This window comes from Mustela lutreola, chromosome 3 (genome assembly GCF_030435805.1).
Source record: "Mustela lutreola isolate mMusLut2 chromosome 3, mMusLut2.pri, whole genome shotgun sequence".
Lineage (NCBI taxonomy): Eukaryota > Metazoa > Chordata > Mammalia > Carnivora > Mustelidae > Mustela > Mustela lutreola.
Genome location: NC_081292.1, coordinates 1,884,783 through 1,907,927, shown reverse-complemented (window position 1 = coordinate 1,907,927; position 23,145 = coordinate 1,884,783). Strand labels below are relative to the sequence as shown.

General features: G+C 62.6%; 1 protein-coding gene across 3 annotated transcripts in view; it reads right to left on the bottom strand.

Moving 5' to 3' along the window:
• The window catches only part of TSNARE1 (t-SNARE domain containing 1), a 90,764-nt gene that overhangs the window by 15,389 nt on the left and 52,230 nt on the right, over positions 1-23,145 (bottom strand). For 2 of the 3 annotated variants that reach the window (XM_059168721.1, XM_059168723.1), the window contains 4 exons: positions 15,060-15,150; positions 12,446-12,601; positions 12,036-12,095; positions 2,940-3,098 (listed from right to left, as the gene is read on the bottom strand). In XM_059168721.1, the coding sequence (XP_059024704.1) occupies positions 2,940-3,098; positions 12,036-12,095; positions 12,446-12,601; positions 15,060-15,150 (466 nt within the window). The remainder of the gene's footprint in view (positions 1-2,939; positions 3,099-12,035; positions 12,096-12,445; positions 12,602-15,059; positions 15,151-23,145) is intronic. The other variant, XM_059168720.1, reaches the window with a different exon arrangement.

The following is a 23,145-nucleotide window of genomic DNA, read 5'->3' as shown; positions in this document are numbered from 1 at the left end:
AAGGGCCGGCACACAGGCCTGGGGGCAAAGCTGCCCACCGCCAGTCACCAGCCAGCCCACGGTGTTGGGGGGCCGGCAGCTCTGGAGGCAGCTTAATGGGGAGCCTCTGCGGTCCTGCTTCCTCCCACCCACGCCCAGTTAAAGCCTGCGCTCCGAGTGGAACGGAAGCGGCCCTTCCCGCTTTACAGCAAGCCGTGATACCGAGCCCCTCAGGGCCACGGGAGGTTTGGGGTCACCCAGGTCACAGCCCACTGAGGACCAGTGTCAGGAAGGGACCCTAGGCTCAGTCCAGAGACCAGCTGCTTCCAAATCAGAGGTGAGAATAAGCAGCCCCAGAAAGTCCCGGAACTAGCCTGGCAGAAGGGGGGCCATGCCTCAAGCCCCCCACACTCCTCGTCGGAGGGGCCCATCCTCTGACTCCTGCCCATGGCTGGACACGCCCCTCCAGATGCACCTTGCCCAGGACGAGCCAGGGCTCAGGCCCCGTGGGCCCCAGGAGTTGGCCTCCCCCTTCAGGAAGGGGGTGACGTGGCCTGAGAGCCTGGCCCGGCCCCCTCTGCAGGAGCACAGTCGCCCCTGGGGCAGCTGCCAGGCACTGCTCTCCACGGGTGGTGTCCCCAGAGCTCCCCCTGCCCACGGGTGCCTTCCTTCCCAGCTCTAGTCACCAGCCCAAACTGCAGATAGTGTGGGATCCCGTCTAGGGCAGGGGTGTCTCAGGCGGGCCGCACTGCGTGGCCCTGCCGCCCTCCTCCCAACCCTCCACGGGCTCCAGCAGCCCTCATGGGAGTGGCCTGGCACTTCCCACAGGAGGGAAGCTGAGACCCACGGGGGGCCTGGGTCTGCCCTAGGCCACTCTGCTAGCACTTGGGGAAGGGGGGATAAGCCTGCAGCGTCCAGGCCCACGAAGCCAGGGATCAGAACGGAGGACGGCTGAGGCCAGGCGGGGGTCAGCTGTGCCAACGCAGCCTGTAAGCGGCCAAGCCGCCTGGGGGGTGGAGGGTTAGTAGGAGTGGGGGGGCCACAGAGCAGGGCGGGGTGGGGCAGGGCTGAGCTGGGTAGAGCCGGGCTGAGGGGGGCGGGTCAGGCCGGGGCAGAGCGGAGTCACCGTCCACAGGTCCCAGCGGCTGGGCGGGAGGAGCATGAGCCACAGAGCAGGACGGAAGCGAGGGGTGGAGGGACGGTGCGTCCAGCTCTGCGGCCCGGGGTTTGGGCACGGGCACAGACACCCGCGTGGGGGCCCGGCTCCGGCGGACAGACAGCACTGCAGCAGCCAGAGGAAGGGGAGGCGCAGAACTGACAGGGACGGACGGAAGGAGGTGAGGCAGGCCGCGCCGGTGGTAAGCAGCCCGCTCGGTGGCACGGGGAGGCCGTGTGAGCCGCCCACAGTCATCCCCAAGAGGCAGCCACACCTCTCTGCTGTCCTCTGTAGCTCTGGACAGACGGCCCCGCAGACCCTGAGCAGCTGGGCTTTGGGCCAGCCCTGTGGGGGCCTGGGGCAGCCCACCTGTCACCCGGGGTCCAGCCTGTCCCGGAGAGCACTGCGGGCCCCTCCCTCCCTGTATGCTCTGCGAGCCTCCGTCACCAGGGCCAGCAGTGCCGTCTGGGAGACAGACCCACAGACAAGGGCTGGCCACGCGTCCACGGCCCCTTGTGCCACACGTGGAGACCCTAGCTCCCGCAAGCCTAGCCACAGTGGTCCCCCCTGCTGACCACCCCGGGGCTCTGAGGGCCACAAAGGGACTGGCTGAATTCAGGCAACTCCCACACTACCCCAGGTCCTGGGGGGCCCGGGCCCCAGGCCCCTCCCACTCAGCTAAGGTGGGCTAATCAGCCCTGGTAAAACCCCCCCTCTGCCTAGTGACCATACAGAGAACTAGAGCAGGGCACAGGCCTGGGCTGCCCAGTGCAGGAGGTACCCTACTCACACAGGGGCTCCTCAGAACCCCAGCCTGGAGGTCCCCGCTTCTTGTTTGCTCTCAGAGGTGGGTGCTCACCTGCTCAGGGGGTCCTGGCCTCTCCCAGGGCCAGCCCTCACCCCGCCCATGTCCTTATGCCCAGGGCCCTGCCCTCAGCTTCCAACACCCGGACAAGACCCCTTCCTCAAGCACAGCATGGCCCCCCGCCCTCACCCGGCTGCCCAGCCTCCCAACCTCTGCCCCTTCTCCCCACTACCCACAGACAGTGCGCCAGAGGGGCTGCTGGGCCCTTCCTACAGGGACCGGAGTTCTCGAGCCAAAGAGGAGCCAAGTAAGTCTCCCCACCTCTCAGGACCCCAGCACCCCGTGTCTTCAGGGGCAATCGTGCTCGGATCCCTCACTCAGCTGCTGGTGGAAAGCCGGTCTTGCTGTGCCAGCAGACAGGGCTCTCCGTGTGTGTGTGCTTGGTCCTTCTCTGGATGTCTCAGCAGAGCGGAGCCCCGTGTCCCCGTGCCACCTCCTGCCCGGGCCACAAGCCGGTGGACTTTCCCTTCCGGGAAGCAGGACAGTGTGAAGGGATGGGTCCTCATGGAGGCAGCGGCTGAAGTGGGGAGGGGGCCCCAGAAGTAAGGGGGCTGAGCTCCGCCTCCCTGTGGGGGCATCTTCCTTCTCCCATGGTGGACAGCAAACACAGCCACAAGTTCTGTGCCACTGACTCAGTTTACCAACTTGCCCAGGTTCTCGTTTTTCTAGAAGAAGCTACTTTCAGAGAATATGCATCCAGAAACGGAGCCTCTGGAAGCAGCTCCAACGTCCCAGGCAGAGGAAGAGACGGAGGCCGGCGGGGGACAGAGAACGCACCCACATCTGCACGTGGGGGCTTGGGGGGTCAGCCCCACTGTCCGCGGAGCCAGCGTCCCTGCTGCGCTCCCGATGCACTTCCAGCACCCGGGACAAGAGGCCAGTGGCACGGTCACTCACACAGTCCCGCTGCCCACGCACACTCTGCAGGCCGGTCCTCACCTCGATCCGCGGGACGGCTTCCTCGCGCAGCCGGATGGCCTCCAGGTCCTCCTCCGGGATCTCCGGAAGTAGCGCCTGCTCCTGGCCCTGCCACATGCCATCAGTCCCGTTAAAGATCTTTTCATCATCAGGCAGTTCAGCAAAAGGGGCCCGGGGACTCTGCCGGCAACAGAGACAGACCAGTTAGCGCGGGTGCGCCGGACTGCCCACCAGGCTGAGGCCACAGCTGCTTCCCGGGCTCACGGCTTTGGGCACCGGGGCCTCCAGGGATCTGCAGAGCCCCCAGCCCGCACTCTCGGAGGGGAGAGGACCCACAGCCACGGGGCCTTGCCACGTAGGGCCACTACAGGGACCAGGGTCCAACAGACGTCCCGAGCCCACTTCGGGCCACCCCAGTTCTGGCCACCAGACGCACTCAGCAGCCCCCTGCTCCCCACCACAGCCCTGCTGGAGTTCAGACTCCTCGTGTCCCCAGCTGCTGTGACACCCGAGAAATGCCCCCTCACACATGGACACAAACGCAGCTTCTTACAGGGCTGTGAGCCCACCGCAAGTCCACTCTGGGGGCGGCCGCAGGTCACGGTCAGGGTCTAGCCACCAGGCAGGGGCTGTGGAAACGGAGGTGTGGCCACCCACACAGCAGGGCACGCACGCCACGGGGAACGGTGAGTCCCGCACACACCTTCACGGAGACTGGACCCGGGGGAGGGGTGCCAGGGGCCTTTCATGTCTTTCCGTTCTGTGTTGACTGCTTTAATTTACCTGATCTTGGAATTCAATAAAATGTGGCTTTTTCCTTCAATTAACGATCTGCTCTCTGATAGGACTCCGAGTACAAGTGAGTGGATGTGCAGGGCTGCCTGTGGGGAGCCGTCTCCGCGCTGCGCACCCCACAGGGCTGAGGGGGGCGGGCGGGCCCGGGTCTCACTCTGGAGCCGTGGCTTCCCACGGAAAACGTGCAACAGCAAAGACGACCGCCATGCCCGCCTCTGCCCCTCCTCCCCCATCAGAAAGCCAAAGCCCGCTCACAGCCGCTCCCCACCCCCAGGTCAGCTGAGCTCGGCTTTACATGGGGGCTGGGTGTGTGTGGGTGTGTAGCTACACGTGCGTACATGTGTGAGTGTGTGTGCGTCTGTGAGAGACGGGGATCGGCATCACGGAAGGCTGCAGGATGCGCTGAGCCAGCGGAAGACCCCAGGCTCCGTGCCTCCCACCAGCTGTCTCTGACACCTCTGACCGCCCTGCAAAGAGCCCTGAGCCCATTTTACAGATAAGGACATTGAGGCCAAGAGGCCAAGGAACCCAGAACAGGCAGGATGTGAAACTGGGGCTTCAGCTCCAACACAGAGGAGCCCCGGGGCAAGAAGCCACAAGGACGGTGCACCTGAGACCAGGGGTGTGGGAGGGGTGGCCCCGGCCCCCCGGTTGGAGCAGCTTCCTCCCCAGATGACCCTGTCCCCCGAGCTGCACCCGGGCCTCCTCGGCAACTCTCCTGCCCTCACTCCCGCCCCAGGTGCTGGCTCTGAGCACAACACCCTTCCCCTGTCCAGAGACCATGCTGGCACAGGGACAGAGGGCAGGGTACAGCTCGCCCCCGGTCTCCCAATGCCAGCCCGAACCCTGGTCGAGCCCCCTCCGCGCGTCCGGGCAATGGGCCTGGACTGAAATGCGGGACTGGCCCTCTGCTCCCTCACGGAGCCTCCCTCTGCAGGCTCCGTGTCTCTAGGACACTCCGCACTGGGCAGTCCGAAAGGAGGCTCTGGAGACGACCACCGGCCTGTCCACTCTCTTCCCTTCGTGACAAGACCAGCTTCCCACCCCGCCCCTATGCCTCTCGGGGCCACAGGGAAGGGCGCTGGCCAGGGCAGGGGCCAGCATGGGGCCCCCGCCAGGCAGCCGTCAGAGGGCCTCGGCAGCCGGGAGAGCACCACCCCCCACACACCCTCCCGGCCCCCCTGGCCCACCCTGCGCCAGCCCCGGGGTACAGCCAGCGGACGGCGAGAGCCCCGCGTACCAACAGGCTTGGCCGGGCACAGAAACCAACATGTCACAAAGACAACGAATTCAGCCCAGTTTGGACAAAGGCCTGCAGAAGGCCCTGTGCCCATGCGAGGGCCAGCCCCGGGAGCCACGGCAGGGACAAGGCAGGAGGCCAGCGCTCCTCTCTCCAGTGGGGCTCACGGCCTGCAAGGCAGGCATGCTCACACTGGGGTAAAGAGGGGGTGGTGCGGGTGCCCCAGGGGCACAGAGAGGCCCCCACTAACCCAGCTCTGCTTCCAAAGCCAACGTTCTGCCCCCACCCCACACTACGGCAGGCAGAACCTCTTCCCCCAGCGTCGGCAGAGGCCTTTACAGAAATAAATACGTGGAGAAATGAACATAAAATAAAAGATCTACAAAATCTGTTGACAAGCGCTACGGTCCAAGGTGGCAATTACCGCCTCCCCTTCCCGCTGTGGGCGGGCGGCAGCAGGGGGCGGGCACAGAGCCGAGCCATGGCTTCCGGCCCAGCACAGCAGGCTCGGTGCCTCAGTGTCCTGGGGACAAGCGCCCCAGAGCCCCAGGTGCTTAGCACACCTCTGTGCCACCGGCCAGACCCGTCCCGCGTCCCTTCTGGGCACTGCCGGGCACCCTCGCTCGCGCCAAAAGGGACCGAGTGGAGGTCTCCTTGCTGAGCACTCACTCACACCCCGGCCCAGGCGGCAAGGGCCAGGGCGCACGCTGGCTGTGCCACCTGGCAGTTTCCCGGCCTCCCTCTGCCCCCGGCACCCTCGCGCAGAGTCAGGGAAAGGAGCGAGAGGAGGAACCACCTCGCTGTGTCAGCAGGTGCACGTGAAGATGACGCATCAGCAGAAGCCAGAGGGGATGCCGAGGGACCGTGCTGCCCCCAGAGAGGGGTGTGAGGGCCACCTCTCCCAGGGGCCTGGCCCGGCCCATCAGCTCCAGTGGGAATGCCGCCTGGGCACGGCGTTCGGAAAGCCTCCCCGGTCTGCCCAACAGTCCCCGAGGGCCCCTCATCTGTGCACCCGGGGCCCAAGATAGAGGAAGGCTCCCTGCAAGCACGTACCCTGGGAGAAGGGGCTGGAAAAACCACCATGATGCCTACAGACCGACAGGCAGAAGCACTCAGATGTGCCTGACACCACAGCCACCTTCCCTGGATGCGGCCCGCGGAGGCAGCCCAGCAGCTGGGGACAGAGGGGCCTGCATGTCCTCACCTGCACAGGTATGGCCCGCCCCTCCCACAGCAGCGCACAGCAAGACAGAAGGCAGGGCAGCAAGAAATGGCTGGAACACCTGATCTCCAGAGAGCACCAGAAAGCGCCCCTTTATTCTCCTCACAAAGGCCCCCGTTTGGGGATTAGGGATTTGCTGGCAAGGCGCTGGGGCCGGTGTGGAGGAGACAGCCCTGTGATGGTTTTCCAGCACAAGAGGCCGCCAACAAAGACGGCTTTCTCCTCCCTCCAAGGCCGATGGTTTGGGTCCCACTCTGTGCGGAAGAAATGCACAAACCAACGTGACCGCTGGGCCGCGGCGCTGAGAGCGCTTTCCCGTGAGAAGAGCCAGGCGGGCGGAGGCACACAGGCTCCCTGGGTTCTCGGGGACTCTGGGAAAGGGGCCCCTTTCCCGCGCACTCCGACCCCGGGCTCTGCGCAGGAACGTCCATGACCCTGATGGGAGGGCAGGGGTCAGGGCGTGAGCCAGTCACAGGCTTGAGAAAACTGCTTTTGTTCAGCGGCCCAAGGCTGGCCATCCATTTCCCCAAGCAATAAATGACGCCGTTTGTTAGCAGGTGGAAGTGCCTGGAGATGCGTCAAAGCCCAGAATGTCAGAACTGGCGCGACCACAGCAATCCTTCCCCCCGACACCCACCCGACATAGCGGCACTGGGGCCCAGAGGCCAGGGGCACCCGCCCTGTGCAAGCATGAGAGGATTTCCAGCCAACACACGGTGCTCTGGCGGAAACGTGCGCCAAGCCGGCTGACGGCAGCACAGACCGTGGACCGTCCCCAGCAAGGGCCAGGAGCCAGCCCAGACACACCCAGCGCCCCCACTGGCTCTGCTTGACCAGGTCTGAGATGGACCGTGGACCCGACCCGGAGAGCGGATGCTAGTCGGCTGACCTGCAGCCAGCACTTGGCTCAGACGGGAGAAGGTGGCCGGTGGGCACCCCTCACTCCGGCCAGGACCACCGGGCCTGCAGACGGCGCCCCAGAGTCTGCGAGATCAGGGTCGCAGCCACGCCCGTGTTAAAGAGGATAGTGTGTCATCTCCCTGTTCGCGGTTTGCAGAATTCCTGGAAATAATCTCATCTCTCATAGTTTCTCAGAAACACTGCTGACCGTTCTCTTCCTTTTCTAAAAAAAAATGTGGCTGAAAGACAGCACATCTGCAGTCCAGAAATCAGACCCCGTCTGATCTTCATATATTACGGACATCATGCACAGTCTGAATTCTTACAGAAGAAAGTCCTCAGGCATGACACGGAACCTCGCCAGGACCCTGCCACGCCCCTCCAGCCCCTGGCCACCACGCTGCCTCCGACCAAGGGGAATGTTCTAGCTTCTAACGTGCCCATCCCCGTGGCCTGGCTTTGACCTCCCTCTGCTCTGGTTTCGGGCTTCTCTGGCTCGACACTCTGAGATCACACGGCGGGCCCCACTGGCGACAGCTGGCTTTTCCTGGCGCTACAGCCTCCATGCGGGAATCCAGCACGAGGGATCTGGCCGCTGCCCTGTGGGCTGGCTGTCTTCCCAGCACTATGAGACGCCTTCAGCGTGACTTCGGGAGAACACACAGGTGCCTCGCCACGGGCTGTGCACTTGGGGGAGGACTGCAAGGTCACAGGAAAAAGAAGGCGTGAACCCAGGAAGCATTTCAGGGTCCAGAGGGGCAGCATCTGTACGCCTCCACGGCACAGCCTCCCGGCCCTTGCGAGGCTGACCATGTGAGTGCGTTGGTGGGTGTGAGGGGAGGGGCCGGGATTGAGCTCCATGGGCTCCCTCGGCCCGCTTCTGAGGACGCCCACTGAGCACACATCCGTGCACTCTGACCATGTGGACGTCCCCTTTTGTGACACGTCTGTGCGCTACCGGCCACGTTGATGTCCCCTTTTGTGACATGCCTAAGGATTCTACCCTTCCATGATTTTGAAATGGGTTGTCTGCCTCTTTCTTATTGATTTCTCAGAGATCTTCATATATTACGGACATCAGGGCTTCCCAAACACATATACGTGAACACTGTCTCTTGCACTGAAGGGTATGTTGATTTAAGGACGTCAAGTTGATCTGCTCTATACGTGGTACCTTCTCATCTGTGCAAGAAATGTTCGCTCACCATGAAGACGTGCAGACTCCCATGATGTCTTCTAGAAGCGTCACTGCTTTCTCTCTCACACATAGATCCATGTTCTAACTCAAATCCTTCTTGCACACGGGGGGGCAGGTTTCGGGAAAGGATCTGCTGGCAAAGGCAGCCTTGTGCCTGTGCCCTCCCGGCCCCTCTCAGCCACATAAGAACGGACCACGGCCTGGAACATTTCCCCACCAAGAGACAGAGCCTTCCCAGCTGTGCTGCACTTGCTGGCTCGTGAGACAACGTCTTTCCCTGTTTCGGAGGCGATGCAGACTCTTTTGTTCTGTGAAAGCACGTGCATCCTGTGGCACCTGGCCAAGCCCACTGCTGCGTCTGTCCCCTGCGGGGGTTGGGGGGGAGACGGGGTCCCTCTGCGGCCACATGGGGATGCGTGCAAGCCGGTCAACGGTCAGGAGGGGCCTGCTAGCTGCAGGGGACCACACCCACCGCGGAGGCTGACCCTGCTGGCTCTTCTCTGCACAGGCAATACCAAGATGCAAGGCCAGGGGTGTCTGGACGTGGACTTGCCTGTTGCCCAACAGGATCCCTTTTCCCGGCTCAAAACCCCAGCAGCCCGGCATCGAACCCCAAACCGACCTCCATTCCCTACCGCATGGCAGCACCCTTGCTCCAACGGCTGGGGAAGACCTCTCCCGGGCCCGGAGCTCTCACAAGTGAGGCCACTGTTCATATTTCTTCGTGCGCTGTGCTGCTGGCACGGTGTCCCCTCAGACACAGACCCTGTCACCGTTGCTTCTCAGCTCAGTTCAGCGCAGGCTCGCTCACCTTTTCCAGCAACACAGTCGCGCTGTCTCTGCGGGGCCTGCTTCCTCCCCGGTTCCTCTTACACCTGTCGCTTCTGCTTCACGTCTCAGTGCAGCGGACACACTCTCCAGCGCGGGGAGGGGGGGGGGGACAGAACAGGACCAGACTCTGTGTCTCGCCCTCGGTCTCAGGAGGGACGCTTTTCATGTCTCAGCAGCCCGTGTGGCACTAACCGCAGGGCTTTGGAAGCCGCCCACCGTGAGATTAAAGGCTCTTCCGTCCCCAGCCCACTGAGAGCTCTGCCCCCGCCCGCAGGGGTGCACACGCTCACCAAGGACTCATCCCTCCCCACCGCGGTCTTGCTCCAAGGACATGGCGGCCTATGTGGGTTATTCCCGAAAATAAACCAGCTCCACGCCCCAGAGTAAGGCCCGCTTTAGGACCATGGTATCACCCTTTTACATACTGTCAGATCACGCCCGCTGGTGGTGTGGTTAGGGTCTTTGCTCTTATGCTTCTGAGAGAATGTTCCCTTCCTTTTTGTGACGCCGTCGTAGGAATCCGGCAACACAGCTCGCTGCCTCGCCAAGCTAGGAGACACGTGTCCGCCTCTTAATTTTACTTAAGAGTCTATGAGAACTAGTAATGTTTATTCCTCAAACATCTGGAAAAACTCACCAATAAAATCACTGAGGTCTTGAATTTTCTTGGTAGCATTTTAACAATGGAAATTGCAGAACTGTTTATTTCATTTCTGTAACAAATACCGGACTTTCCAGACTTTCGGTAGGTCTTGGTAACTTACATTTTTTTCTTAAAAAACAAAATAATAATTTAGGTGTCCCGCCTGAGCAGCAAGTTTATTGACATAAAGTCGTGTCACGGCATCTTCAAACCTCTATCGGCCGAGTGCGTGGGGTCCCCGATCTAGCTGTTGTCACTCCTGACGCCCGTAATTTGTATGCTCTGCTTCATGACTGATGTTCTGGGATTCACTATTAATCCTTCTAAACAAAACAAACCGGCTCTGCTGGAGCTGAACAATATGCATCAATTTTCTATTTCATGGATTTCTGCTTCTTCCAGTGTATTTTCTCAGAATTCAGTTTGGTGCTGCTTTTCCAGCTTCTTGAGACTGAGACCGATCTCGCGATTTTCAGCTTCTTCTCCAGAGGGAGGCACCCAGAGCTCTCCTCCAGCCGCACCCCAAGTCCGGGTGTGCCCCTGCTCTTCTGTTCCCGTCACGAGGGCAACGGTCTCCACTGCGATTTCTTCTCCGGTTCGTGGGTTCCTTCGAATCTTCTCACTCCCACGCTGGGAAACTGCCTCTTTGGTACCAAGTGGGAGCTGAACTGCGCTGACCCGAGAACTTGCTGGGGGTCGCACCCACCCCCTGGAGCCCGCGGAGGCCGGCGTCCGAGTCTGATGCGCATCGCACCCCGGCGGGGACGCCTGCTCTCCCGTGGCCGCTCACCGCGCCGTGAGCCGCCATCCGGCAGGAGCGCGTTCACCAGGCCGAGTCTCTCGGACACTCCCGCACTTTCCCGTTCCTTCCTCCGCCATCTCCACGGGTGTGTCCCCGTCTCCGGCCACGGATTTGCTGTTTCTCCTTTTATCACCATCGGTTTTGTCCCGCGTCTTCTGAGGCTCCGTGGTCAGCACGCAGGCAGCCCTGCATCTCGTGTCCAGACAATCACATTGTCCTGTGAGCCGGGGACGGCCTCCCCACGGACTTGCGTGCTCTGGCTCGGCCGTGAGCACCAATCTTCCTCGGGGCTGGCTTCACGGCGTGTCTCTGTCCAACCTCTAACTCCCGTCACATTTCTGGATTTCTATTTAACCGAGTCTGACGGTCTGTGCCTTTCCGTCGGAGGGGTCAGGCCATGCTCATGGAGTCACAAACAATCTGGTATAAATCTGCCTCTTACAACTTGTTTTCCGTTTTCTGTCCTTCCATTTTTCCTTTTATTTTGCAGGGAGGGAAGGGGGCTTTCTTTTAAATTAGTCAGGTTTGATTTATTCTTTCGCATATGCATTAGCTTACTGTGTAACTGACATTCTCCTGTTGTCCCTCAGTGTCCCCTGCATGAGATGAGATGCCCCGCGGCTCCCGTCACCTCCCGAGGATGCGGCAGGCTCGCACGCGGCTCACTCCTGAGCTTCCGCCGGCCAGGCTCTCGGACCCGCCCCGGCATCCAGGCCCCACAGGGCGGGAGCAGTGCTCAACAGCCACCTGAAGTCAGACGTGTCCGCACATCGGCGTTTCCGGGGCGCAGCCCCTTCCCGCGCTCCCGTCAGAGTTCCCTCGCTTTACGCTTCTCTAACAATGTTTTCCTTCCAGCCTCACTTCTGAAAAGTGTTTTCAGCAGGCGGAGGACACAACGGGAGCAGCGCCCTCTCAGTGTTTTAAAGACGCCTCCAGGTTGCCGTCCGGTGCCCACGGGCCCACCTCAGACGCCAGGTGTAAGTCTCCTCACTCCTTGAAAAATGACGTGACTTCTCCTCTTGGGTTTTAATCTGCTTTTAGGCCTTTTTGTCTTTGGTTTTCAAAATTGTATTATAAGGTGAGCTGGTAACAGAGGTCTTCGAGCTGTGGCCTGAGCTGCCCGGACAGCCCTGGAAACCCTCAGCTGTTGTACCGCCGGACGCTGTCTCCGCCCCTCTCTGCCCTGCTCGTGCAGGAGTCCGGGCGTGCTCGCGGCCCCACCGTTTCTATCACTTTCTGCTCCCAGGAGGGCCAGTCAGGTCCAAGTCAGTCCATGGGGCACGCGAAACTGTCTGCACTCAGGACTGTCTTGGCCCATGCTGGGGAACGAAGGTCCAAATGCCGGTTTGGGGGAAAGTCCTTCATCGAGTAAGACCCCCTTGGATGGCGCCCTCCGTGCGTCCCACTCCCCCAGAGGCACAAAGGGTCCCGGGCGCCGTGTCATCGTCACCTCACGCCCAGACCACAGCAATCACTTGGCACCTACCTGCTGCTCGCTGACCCGCTGCGCCGTGGGAAGCAGGGCTCGGGACTTCTCAGCGATTTTCTGTGGAAGAATGGAGGGAGACAGAAGAACAGAAGGTGGGGAGCAGGGAAGGAGGGGTCAGGTAAGCCCAAGGCCGTGGACAAGGCCTGGCAGCAGAGGCCACCTTCAGCTCCGGGGCACGTCGGCCCCCTCACCCCATGGAAGCCCTGGGTCTCTGTGTCCTCACCTGTCAGACAGGGGGTGCCCGCTCTCCCCCGCCGCCAGGGGCCCCTGAGCAGCACCCACAGGTGAGTCTCCCTCCAGCACATGCGGCAACTGGCTGCGGCAACTGGCGATGGGAGGCCGTCCACAGGCCCAGCCCACCCTCTGCTCTCGAGGACAGGACCCCCACCAGGCCAACCCAGACCAACCCAGGGGTGAGACAGTCGGTGAGGGAACCACAGGGCCCGAGGCGCCCCAGCTGGCCCACACGCCGTCCTGGGCAGCCGCACCTTCTGCACCCCGCCGTAGCGCTGCACGGCGTCGGACAGCTGAGTCTTCAGACGGTCCAGCTGGAGGCACTCCTGCTGCAAAGAGAGAAGGTGGGCTGTGGAGACAGCCGAGGCCCCGTCCCGCCCCATGGCCTCCCCCGTCCCTGGGGCGCTCCAGTCCCCCACACTCGCCATCCTCCCCAGCCCCCAGGGAACGCCCCTCCTCCCCTGGTTATGGCCACATGGGGGTGGAGTCAGGCCACCAAGCCAGGCCGCTGACTCCGGGGCCGTACGGCCAATCCAGCGCCAGGCTGGGTCTCACCCCCAGGGTCGAAACCACGCTCAAACCTTCATCCTACCGCCAGGCACTCTGCAGCGCACTGCCCCAGCCTGCACGTCTTGCTCGCCAACGCACCCCGGTGCCCCAGATCACACCGGGCACAGACCTGCCACGCAAGGGGACGAACGAGCAAACCAGGAAACCCAGGGCTGCCTGCTTGGGGTAGTGTGAGCACCAGCAGGCCGCTGGGACTCAACGCTCCTGTGTCTCCACACCGCACCGGCCACACAAAGACAAGCGAAAGCCCTGTGGCCTTGCACGAGGACCATGACGGGGACTCCTGGCCCCTCCTGCCCCATAAGCCCCAAGAAAGGCAGACCCTGAATCCCAAGTCACAGACGGCTACCCTTGCAGGGGGCTCCTCTCCACCTTCAACCAGACCCCGGCCCTAAGCTTGGCGCCCGCCCTGCCACCACCGCCACGCAGCATGGGCGCCCACGCAGGAGAGTAAGCTGGCCATGGTTTGGGGGCCCCAGCTTTCCGATGGGCACTTTTCAGAGGGACTCAACATGGTCCCTGCCAGACTGTAGGTCTGAGGAGCCCGTTTTACTGTCCAGGCAGACTCTTTTGAGGGGCACATACAGGGTGCCCCAGGACGGAGCCAAGAGCCCACAGACTCCTCAGTAGTCTCCAGCTGTGCAATCCGGCGTCAGCCCCGTATGACGGGCACAGCCTTTCTTCCGAGGAAACAGGGAGCAACGCTAGCCCCTCCCAGCCAGGCTGTCTGACCACAGAACCATGAGAGCCTCATCCATGTCCTTCCCCAGCATCTGGCATACAGTAGGCATTCAGTGTTTGCTGGGTTCTTAGATGGGTGATGGTTGGGCAGGTGGGTGGCCCCGTGGGCAGGCGGACAGACAAAAGGACACATTAGGCTAAAGGTGATCCCCCCACCTGCCAGGAACTCAAGCTTGGGGTCTCAGCCTTCGTGGTGCACACAGGTGACAATGTGGACTGTGGACCCAGAGAAACCAGAGCGGCCATCTAGCCGAGACCCCTGCCCGGAGCAGATGCTTGGCATAGGACACTCTCCGGGCCTCAGCGTTCCTCCAGATAAAAGGCCTGAGGACACCCACAGCAGGACGCCCACAGGCAGGATGGCCAGGAGTCCCCAGCGTGAACAATGTGCACAGGGCCGCCGGCGGGACGTGCCTGACACGCGCTCTAGAACGAGTGTGGTATGGAGAGTTCCAGAGAGCCCCCACGGAGCCCAAGAGCAAGGAGCACGGCCACGCGCGAGAAGCCGGCACGCCTGCACTGACCCCGCCGAGCAGTGTGGACGCTGGTGTGGGGAGCCACCACGATTTCCAGCAGCGTCTATGACCAGGCCCTGGCATGTCGTCCCGAACCACTGGGGGCTGTGCCTAAGTCGGGCTGAGCAGAGCGCCGCAGGCCCTGTAGCCAGAGATGGCCGGCACATGCTGCCCACCCCGCCAAGGACGGTGGACCCTCGCTCCCTAAACGTGCCTCTGGTACCGAAGCCCAGCTCGCCCTTTGTCTCTGGGCCTCCGTTTCTGTGAGAGGCTGACTTAAACTCTCGTAAGGAGAATGCGCTCATTTTAACTCAATGCTCTGTAACTGCTCGTTGTGCCGTGACCACCAGCTGGTTTTGGAACACGTCCACCACCCTGAAAAGTTGTCGGGACACCCTGCAGCCCATCCCAGCTCCCCCCACCAGCCACACAAGCCTCAGCCCCGCTGTCGGCACAGGCCTGCATTTCCTAGACACCCCAGATGTACAGGGCCACACGGCACAGGCGTCAGCAGCAGCCTCTCGCCCAGTGGACTGCTGTGGTCGCTGGGTGGCAGCCACGGCAGCTTCTCAGGCCCGTCACGGAGGCTGCCGGGCCCCTTCCCCACGACCACGGCAGCTTCTCAGGCCCGTCACGGAGGCTGCCGGGCACCCTCCCCACGACCACGGCAGCTTCTCAGGCCCGTCACGGAGGCTGCCGGGCACCCTCCCCACGACCACGGCAGCTTCTCAGGCCCGTCACGGAGGCTGCCGGGCACCCTCCCCACGACCACGGCAGCTTCTCAGGCCCGTCACGGAGGCTGCCGGGCACCCTCCCCACGACCACGGCAGCTTCTCAGGCCCGTCACGGAGGCTGCCGGGCACCCTCCCCACGACAGCCAGGCCGCTGTCTGCATCCAGGCATCTGCATCCCCCGATCTCCCTGGGGTCCCCAGCCCCCCACAGCCTCCAGGGCCACATACCCGGGAGCAGCCCCGCAGGAGCTCCATCATCTGCCTCACGGTGCCGGCGCCGGCCGCGATGCTCTTGTTCGCCTCCTGCTGCGTCACGTGCCTGAGGCCGGGGGTGGGGGGGCCAGAGGAGACAGCGTGACAGCGTGGATGGAGAGGGCAGAGCGGGCGGCCGCGAGGTGAGCGGACAGACGTCAGCAGGCGCAGGGCGTCAGGTGAGGCCGCACATGGCGGTGGAGGAAGCAGGAGCAGGGGAACCAGCGCAGAGAGCAGAGCCGGAGACATGGGAGGGGACGAAGGCCAGAGGTGCAGACGCGGAGAAGGCAGCGGCAGGGGCGAGGGAGGGAGAGAATGACAGGGGGAAGCTCAGATCGGGAGGACGGCCCGCCGCGCCCGTCACACCCGAGCGGCCGTGGTCAGGACCCCCGCCCCGCACACAAACCGTGTGTGCGCTGCCGCGGCCTGGGCCTCTGGTCTGGGGGTCAGCGCGGCACCTCCTCGGGAGCCCGGACCCCCTGGCGTCAGCAAGCAACCCGGGCACCACAACCCCCGAGGGTTGGAAGGACGGTCCCACCTCCAGACCCAAGAGCCCCAGGGGCCACGCCCATGTGTGCAGTCTGTGGTTCTGCGTGTGACCTGGAAGGGACTGAAAAGACCAGATCCTCAGCTGCTTGGGGACGACGACAGCCCCCCCGGAGGGAGTGACACCAGGAGCAAACCCTGCCCTCGGGCCTTAGAAAAGCGGTCGGATGCCCCCTTCGCTCCCTGTAGGGCCCCAAGTGGCAGGGGTGGGGGCACCGTCTGACCTGGGCCTGGGTCCGACACCCGCCTGGGCCACACGGAGTGTCCAGCATGGAGCCGGGGCTGGCGGGGCACAGGGTGCGGGGTGGCAGGACAGAAAGGACCCCCCAGGCCAGCTGGGGAGAGCACCCCTGGGGACAGCAGCACGAATGACCTTCCCAGCAGGCCGCCAACAGATCCCGGGAGCCCGGGGAACATGGCTTCTCCCCTCGACTCACTCACCTCGCTGCACACCACGGAGCATGGAGCACCCCCCCCCCACTTCTCCCTGCTGCAACCTCCCACGCCGTGGCCCAGAGTCTGCCCTCCTGGCGTCTCCACCTCCAGCTGGGGCCACGCTGCTCAGGGGCTTGCGGGACCCTCTCCTTCCTGACCTGCCCTGTCTGCGACCGGAGCTCAGGCCCTGGAACCCCCTGCGGCACCCCGTGCTCACCTCCTGGGTGCTCTCCTTTAGCCCCGTGGCCTGAAGTCACCTGTGTGCCACTGTCCCCACACACGTTCGCAGCTGGGCCTGAACAGGGGCCCGGCCCTGCCAGCAGCCCACTAGGCACCTCCACCTGGATGTCCGGAGCCTCTCCAACTCCACATGCCCAGGCCGCCTGCCCCTCTGTGGTTCAGTCCCTCTAGTCCCTCCAGCTAAAGCCCCAGGGGCGCCCCTCCCACAGCCTCTCTCCTTTCATCCTTGAGAGCAACGCGAGTCTCAGGCGCTGACCCAGACTCGGGCCACCTTTCCCCCACTGCTCCCATGTGCCCCCAACCAAGCCCCCGCCGGCTGCCCCATGCCCAGTGTGGCATCACAACGCATAGTACCCCGCAGCTGGGAGGTCCCGTTCTAGGACCTCTAGGCTGCGTGGGTCCCATGGAAGCATAGCCCCACCCGTCACCTCGTCTCCCTGTCCTCACCGTGCGGACAGACCCTGCCTCACTGCCCGCATCCCTGCCCCACCACCTCTGCAGCCACCCAGACGGACAGCGGGTACAGGCAGCCACAGCCGGGGCTGGTGACCAGCAGCAGCCACCCGCACAGAGGACACTGGACGGACAGGGGGCAGCAGGCCAAGTGCCTCCCGTTTGCGCAGGCCACCTCCCTGGGGTCAGGCTCACCCCCACCCCACACTCGTCCCTCTCCACTTCTGCTCTGATGCCACCCCAACTCCCAGCAGGGAACGCATCACAGAGGGCTCGCACTGCCACCCGCTGTGCCCACGGCTTAGCACAGCCTGTAGACAGAACAAGGAGCAGCGTGCGGACGCAGCCCCTTTCACGGGCCGGGAGAGCCACCATCTCACGTCTTGCTGGGGCCCCTGCTGCTGTGTCTACGAGGGACATGCAGCGCTTTTCCTTCTGGAGTCCTTGCTTCGCGGTGGTGTGGACACAGTGGCAGGAAGGCGAGCGGCCTGTCCGCATCTGGGGGCACACAGTGTTGCTCTGCACTCTGCTCTGGGTGTCGGTGGGAATGTTCTCAAGGTCACACCTATGTCCTCCAAGAGATGTGGAGCTATTTAGGCTTTCCCTTTCTTCCGGAGTCAGTTCTGAAAATTCACGTCTTTTGAGAAATTTTTCTGGCTCATCTTGGTTATAAAGTCTCAATTTATTGTCTTAAGAGCCACAATATTTCCTAATTAGCATTTTCCTATTGGATCTGGAGGCCTGGTTTCTCTCTCTTTTTCCTCTTTTGTTTCTATTACTAGTTCATGTTTTATTAATGAATGAATTTCCTCTTCTCTGTACACTCGCTCTCTCCTTCCTTCACGGCTGGCTTCTTAGGTGCCCTGTAAGGTGCTGTGAGGTGGCCCTGCTTCCTTTTCCAGGGCCACTCTCACTGGACCTGCGGCCCTCCTTCTCGTTCCATTTTCCGCTGGTCCCTCCTATATATGGTGGCACGGGCACTCTGCGCCAGCTTCCCCGTCATGCTGTGACTGGGTCTCTCCGTGAGGTTCTTGATCGCAAGGAGCAGTGTGGAGATGGCCTTTCTCCAGACGTCTGTGTGACCCTGACCGCCTTGCCCTGACCAATAGGCACCCCTCAGCCCCCCAAAAAAGGGATAATAGATCACAACCAAGAGGATTTCATCCCAGGAGCCCAGGGTGGCCTAACACTCAAAAAACAATGAATGAAATTCCTGTATTAACAGAGTAAATTTTGAAAGGAGAAAACAATCTCCGTAAACTTCACAGAAAAAGCATTTAATAAAATTTTACGGGTATTGATCACAAAAACTCCAGGAAAACCAGAACAAAGAAGGGAACATGTTCAGCTGGACAGAGACTCTAACGGACCCAGGACTCAAGGCAGAGTCACCGGTGTCTCTGCGTCATCGCAGCCAACACCAGAGTGAAATGTGAGCGAAGGCACTTTGTGTAACTGAACAAACGCACAGGGTGGGTAATGATGAACTGAGTACAACACACACAAGACCCACACACCAACCGCACAGGGAGCTGTGGGGAGAAATGGAAGAACATATAAACCAGAGAAATCCTGACCATATTCACGGGTTGGAAAACTCAAGATTGTCAAGAGGTCAGTTCTCCTTAAGTTGGTCTACAGAGTCACTGCAACCTCAATTCAAGTTAAACTGGATGTGAAAACTGCAGAAATCAACAAGCTATTCTAAAATTGATACTGAGATGTACAGCAGCGGAAGTCTGCAAAAGAGCTTCACAGAAAGATGGAAAAGCCGGAGGTGTCCACAGTGGAGGTCAGGACTTACTGCAGAACATCAGTGATCAAGAAAACCGGAGCGGGGCGGGGGCCTTCAGGAAGACAGGCACACGGGCTGTGAAACAGAGTAACCCAGAAGGCAGCCACACATACATGATCAGGGAATTTCGGGAGAAGATGCCAAGGTACTCACAACAGGGAAAGGACAGTGCTTCCGACAGTGTTGGAATAAGTGGAAAATCATGCCAAAATAAAAAAAATTAGCCTGGACTCCTGCGCTATGCTGCATTTCCAGGGGCTCAGGCGGGACACACGGCAGGCAGCCAGCAAGACCCAGGCGGCCCCCAGCCCCCAGTGCTCAGGCAAGCCTGCGGAAGGGGAGCTGCTCGGGCAGGCAGGGTCGGGAGGCCAAGTGAGGGACAGCGTCACACACGTGTGACCGGGGCGGGCAGTCCGTGGTCAAAGGAGGGCTGGAGGCTCAGGCCCAAGAGCGGGGAGGAGACACATTTGGGCAGGAAGGCCCAAGGTAAGGTAAGGTGAGGGGTGCCCACGGCCAGCAGCCGTGTCTCTGTGGGGGACAACGGGCCACGGGAACCCCACGGATGTGAGCTCCCCCAACGTGGGAAGGAAGCTAGAGAAGGAAGGAGGCCAGAACAAGGAGGAGTCAGAGGGGCAGAGTGACTCGTGAGCCACACCAGGGAAGACAAAAGCCCCAGAGAGCCCGGTCTGCACAGGCTAAAAGCTTCTAGAAGTAGGGAGTATCTCAACAATAAAAGACAAAATAAAAAGACAAAAAGCCCAATTCGAAAATGGGCAAAGGATCCAAACAGACACACCTCTGAAGAGACAGAAACAGTCAACATGACCGTGAAAAGACACTCACTCAACGTCGTTACTGGGAAACACAAGTCAGCTTCCCAGCGAGACGGCGTCTCGTCCCCACCAGACCTACGGTCACAGCCGGGTAACAAGAGTCGTGGGGCCTGGAGCACTCGAAACCTCACGCACTGCTTGGGGGAAGGCGGGGCGGTGCAGTCACCGTGGAAGACGGCCTGGCGGAGTCCCAGCATCAGACGCCGCTCAGGCCACAACCCCACATGCAGGCATCCGTGCGAGAACGCCGTCCACGCGCGAGCTCCCAGCAGCCTTCCTCAGGACGACCGAGAAGGGACAATGCCAAGACCATCCGTGATGAACAGCGCATCTTTGCCCGCTCGGGCTGCCATAACAAACACCACGAGCTGGACGCCTTGGGAGACAGCAGACGTGTCTGCTTCCAGGTGGGAGTCTGGGCGTCCGGGATCGGGGCGCTGGCAGCTTCCACGTGTGACGAGGGCCACCTTCCAGTCCACAGGCGGCACCTCCCCACGGCTGCCTCGCAAGAAGGGGTCACGGAGCTCTCCGGGTCCTTCCACAAGAGCGCTCGTCCCATTGCGAGGGCTGTACCCGCAGGACCCGCCGCCCTCCTGAGGCTCCGGGCCCCGCCCCCAGGGGTTAGGTCTCCGCCTACGGATTTGGAGGAACATCCACACGGGGAGACTACTCTGCCACACACAGGAGTGAAGGGCAGGTCCAGGCCACAACGGGGAGCACCACGATGGGCCTGGTGTCCTGCAGAGTCACTGGTCCCTCCCTTCAGCCAGCACGCTGTGACAGAGCAGAAATGGGTCCCCTTCCACGGCCCCTTGGTCCTTCTCAGGTTCCTTCAAAGATCCCTGCCCTGAGCCCGCTCGGCAGGAGGCAATCCCAGAGCCTTAGAAGGCCCCGCTGGAAGAGGACCGGGCCAGAGGGGGCTCTGCCACCCCAGAGCCGCGTCCAGGGTAGGTCCCAGGAAACCAGGAGACAACTGCCCGGTGCCCGCCTGAGCTCACCGGCCCCTGAGCCCCCGGAGGCAAGCACCCGGGCCAACCCTTTCCCAGTCCCACAGGCACGGGCGAGGCTATCCCCCAGCCCGGCAGGGTGGTCCCTGGGGGTGCTCAGGAGTCTCCGCTGCCTGCAGTCAGGGGGGTCCTGGTCAGGCAGGGGCTCAGCCCCCAGCCCACCAGGCCGAGGGGCAGCCGTCCAGGCCCTACACAGCCATCCCCCCCGCCTCTCCTGCACTCCCTCCGCCCACGGCGACGGCCCACTCCTCCAACTTGTCTTCATGGCCGTCCACCAGGCCACTGCGTTCTAGAACCCTCCACTGGCTTCCTACTACTTTGGAAATAAAGCCTGAGCCATGTTCCAGGCCCAGAAGGCCCATAGGGCCGGGCCTGCGCCCACCTTGCTGACACGCCTCCCCTCAGGGCTGCAGGCCCCTCCTGTGGGGGCTCCACCAACACACCCACTGCCTCGTGGAAGCTTAGAGCAGTCTTAAGCGTGGCCACGGTTTCTGACCGCTCCCCCCAGGGGTGGCGTTGAGTCCCTTCTCCTTGAACCTGGACAGGCTCGCTCCTCCCTCCTCCGCTAGCGCTTGCACCAGAGCCCTGAGCTGACCAAGGTCAGCACCACGAGGCTGCCGTGCCCCAGGGAGCCCCGGCCACAGGAGAGCCCGCGTGTGGACGCCGCAAGGGACCTCCCAGCTGAACTCCGCACATCTGCTGACCGGGAGTGGAGAAGAAGGCTCCAGGTCCTCCAGCCGCAGCGGCAGAGGACTCCCACGCACTGAGTGCTCCCAGCTGAGCCACAGGCATCTGGAGCCAACACAAACCTCCAGCGCTGGCCCAGTGGCCCACCAGCTCTGTGCTTCAAGCCCACGGGCCTCCAGGCCTGCAGGCTGGCCCCAGGGCTGCTGTCAGCTAGCCCCTGGGGACGGAGCTGAGCATCACGTCCAAGTCCTGGCGGCCCGCCCAGGTCACAATGTCAGGTACACAGCTCCTGCACCTCCCGGGGAGCAGTCCTCCACGGCCCCCGGGAAGGCCTCCTTCCCCGCCTGACTTCTGACATGCTTGAGGAGGTCCCAGCTCAGAGAAGTGGTCAGCCCAGGTGATGGGGCCAACGCCACTGCCGACAACCCGTAACAGCAGAGGACAGAGCGCTGGACGTGCGCCCGCCCCCGAGCCCCAGCTCTTGAGCAAGCCTTGCCCCGTCTCCGCAGATGCGCGCACTCATGACTGTGACCATGACCAGGCTGGAAGGAGCAGCTCACGGGGCTCAGGGCCCTGGCTAGGCTGAGCTCTGCGAGGAGGAAGACGGGGCCAGTCCAGGGCCCCTGCATCAGCCCTGGGCCACCCCCACTAAGACCTGCCAGGAGCCCTGGACCCGTACGACCCTAGATTAGCGGGACCCAGGCCTCTCTGATCCGCTTGGAGCTGGTCCAGACACAGAAATCCTGCCAAGGCGGGGGAACTGCTACCCACCTGGAGCCGGGGGCTCCCCAGGGCCCCATCCCCCTGCCGCAGCCTCTGCCCTGTCGCCCCACCGGCAGTGGGCAGATCCCAAGCAGACACCTCTTGCACACGCACCCACGTGGGCGCCCTCGACCACCACAGGGTCACGCGAGAGCACATGCACACACCGGCCCCCCCAGACCGGAGACAACCGGTTAGGAGACTGTCCCCTCTGTCACACACGAGTAGTGGGACACCAGGCGGTCACCTCCCTCCCCCAGGCACACCTGCCCCATCCAGTCCAGTCCCCGGCACAGGCCCCACAACACACACCCGGTGCATCAGTGAGTGTCCCACAGAGGCATCCGGTCAGAGCCCTGGATCAGTCAGCCCCCCAGCCCCGGCCAGGCCCACCGCCAGCAACATGGGGTGGTGTCTTGGAGCTCTGGGGTCCCCAGCGGTCGCCATAACCCCCAGGAAGCACTGCGACCCTCTGAGGCCATTTGCCATCCCCCTCCGGCTCCCTGCACCACACCCCTGCTCTGGGCCGTCCTCCCTCTGCAGCGAGGTCAGTCAGACGGGATCTCTGCAGGCTGAGCCCGGCACCACGCACGGACGCCATCACTGTCTCCTTCCCAAGGAACACCCAGCAGGGTCTGGGTCCACACGTCAAAGACCAAGACACCCAGGTCACCCTGAACGTCACACAGTCAGAGGGTGACAGGCTGGCCCCCGGGACCCCGCTGCTACAGCCTGTCAGCACGGGGCTCACCGGCTGAGCCGGCCCAGGGAACCAGGCTACAGACACGCAGGGCGCCAGGGAGTGCAGTGGGGGAGGGGGCACTGGGGTGGGAACCGGGAAAGGTGGGCTTGGAGGAGAAGAGGCAGGCCATGCTGGACCCGGGGGCCCTGGAGCTGGGGGCTCACCCCATCCAGTCACACACCTGCTGGGAGGAGCTGGGGCCACCGGGGTCCCAGCGCTGGGGCGCCCTCCGCGTCAGCCCAGAAAGAGCCTCCCTGCCTGTTGTGAATACAAGCTAACCCCAGCACCCTGATGCTGTGCCCAGGGACCTACAGACTGGAACCAGGGCTGTCCCACAGCGTGCCCACGAGGCTGCAGGGACAGGCCCCTTTCCGTAGCCACAAGGCTCTTGGAACGCCCACCCATCCCTCCACAGCAGCCTGGGTGACGCCCCCACAAGAAAGACTGGCCACTGAGCTGGCCAGTGAGCTGGCCACTGAGCTTCACACCACAGGGGAGAGAGATGTCCATCCCGGCCACCTCAGCCGGCTGGGGAGCCTACAGCAGTGTGCCCAAGGCGGGG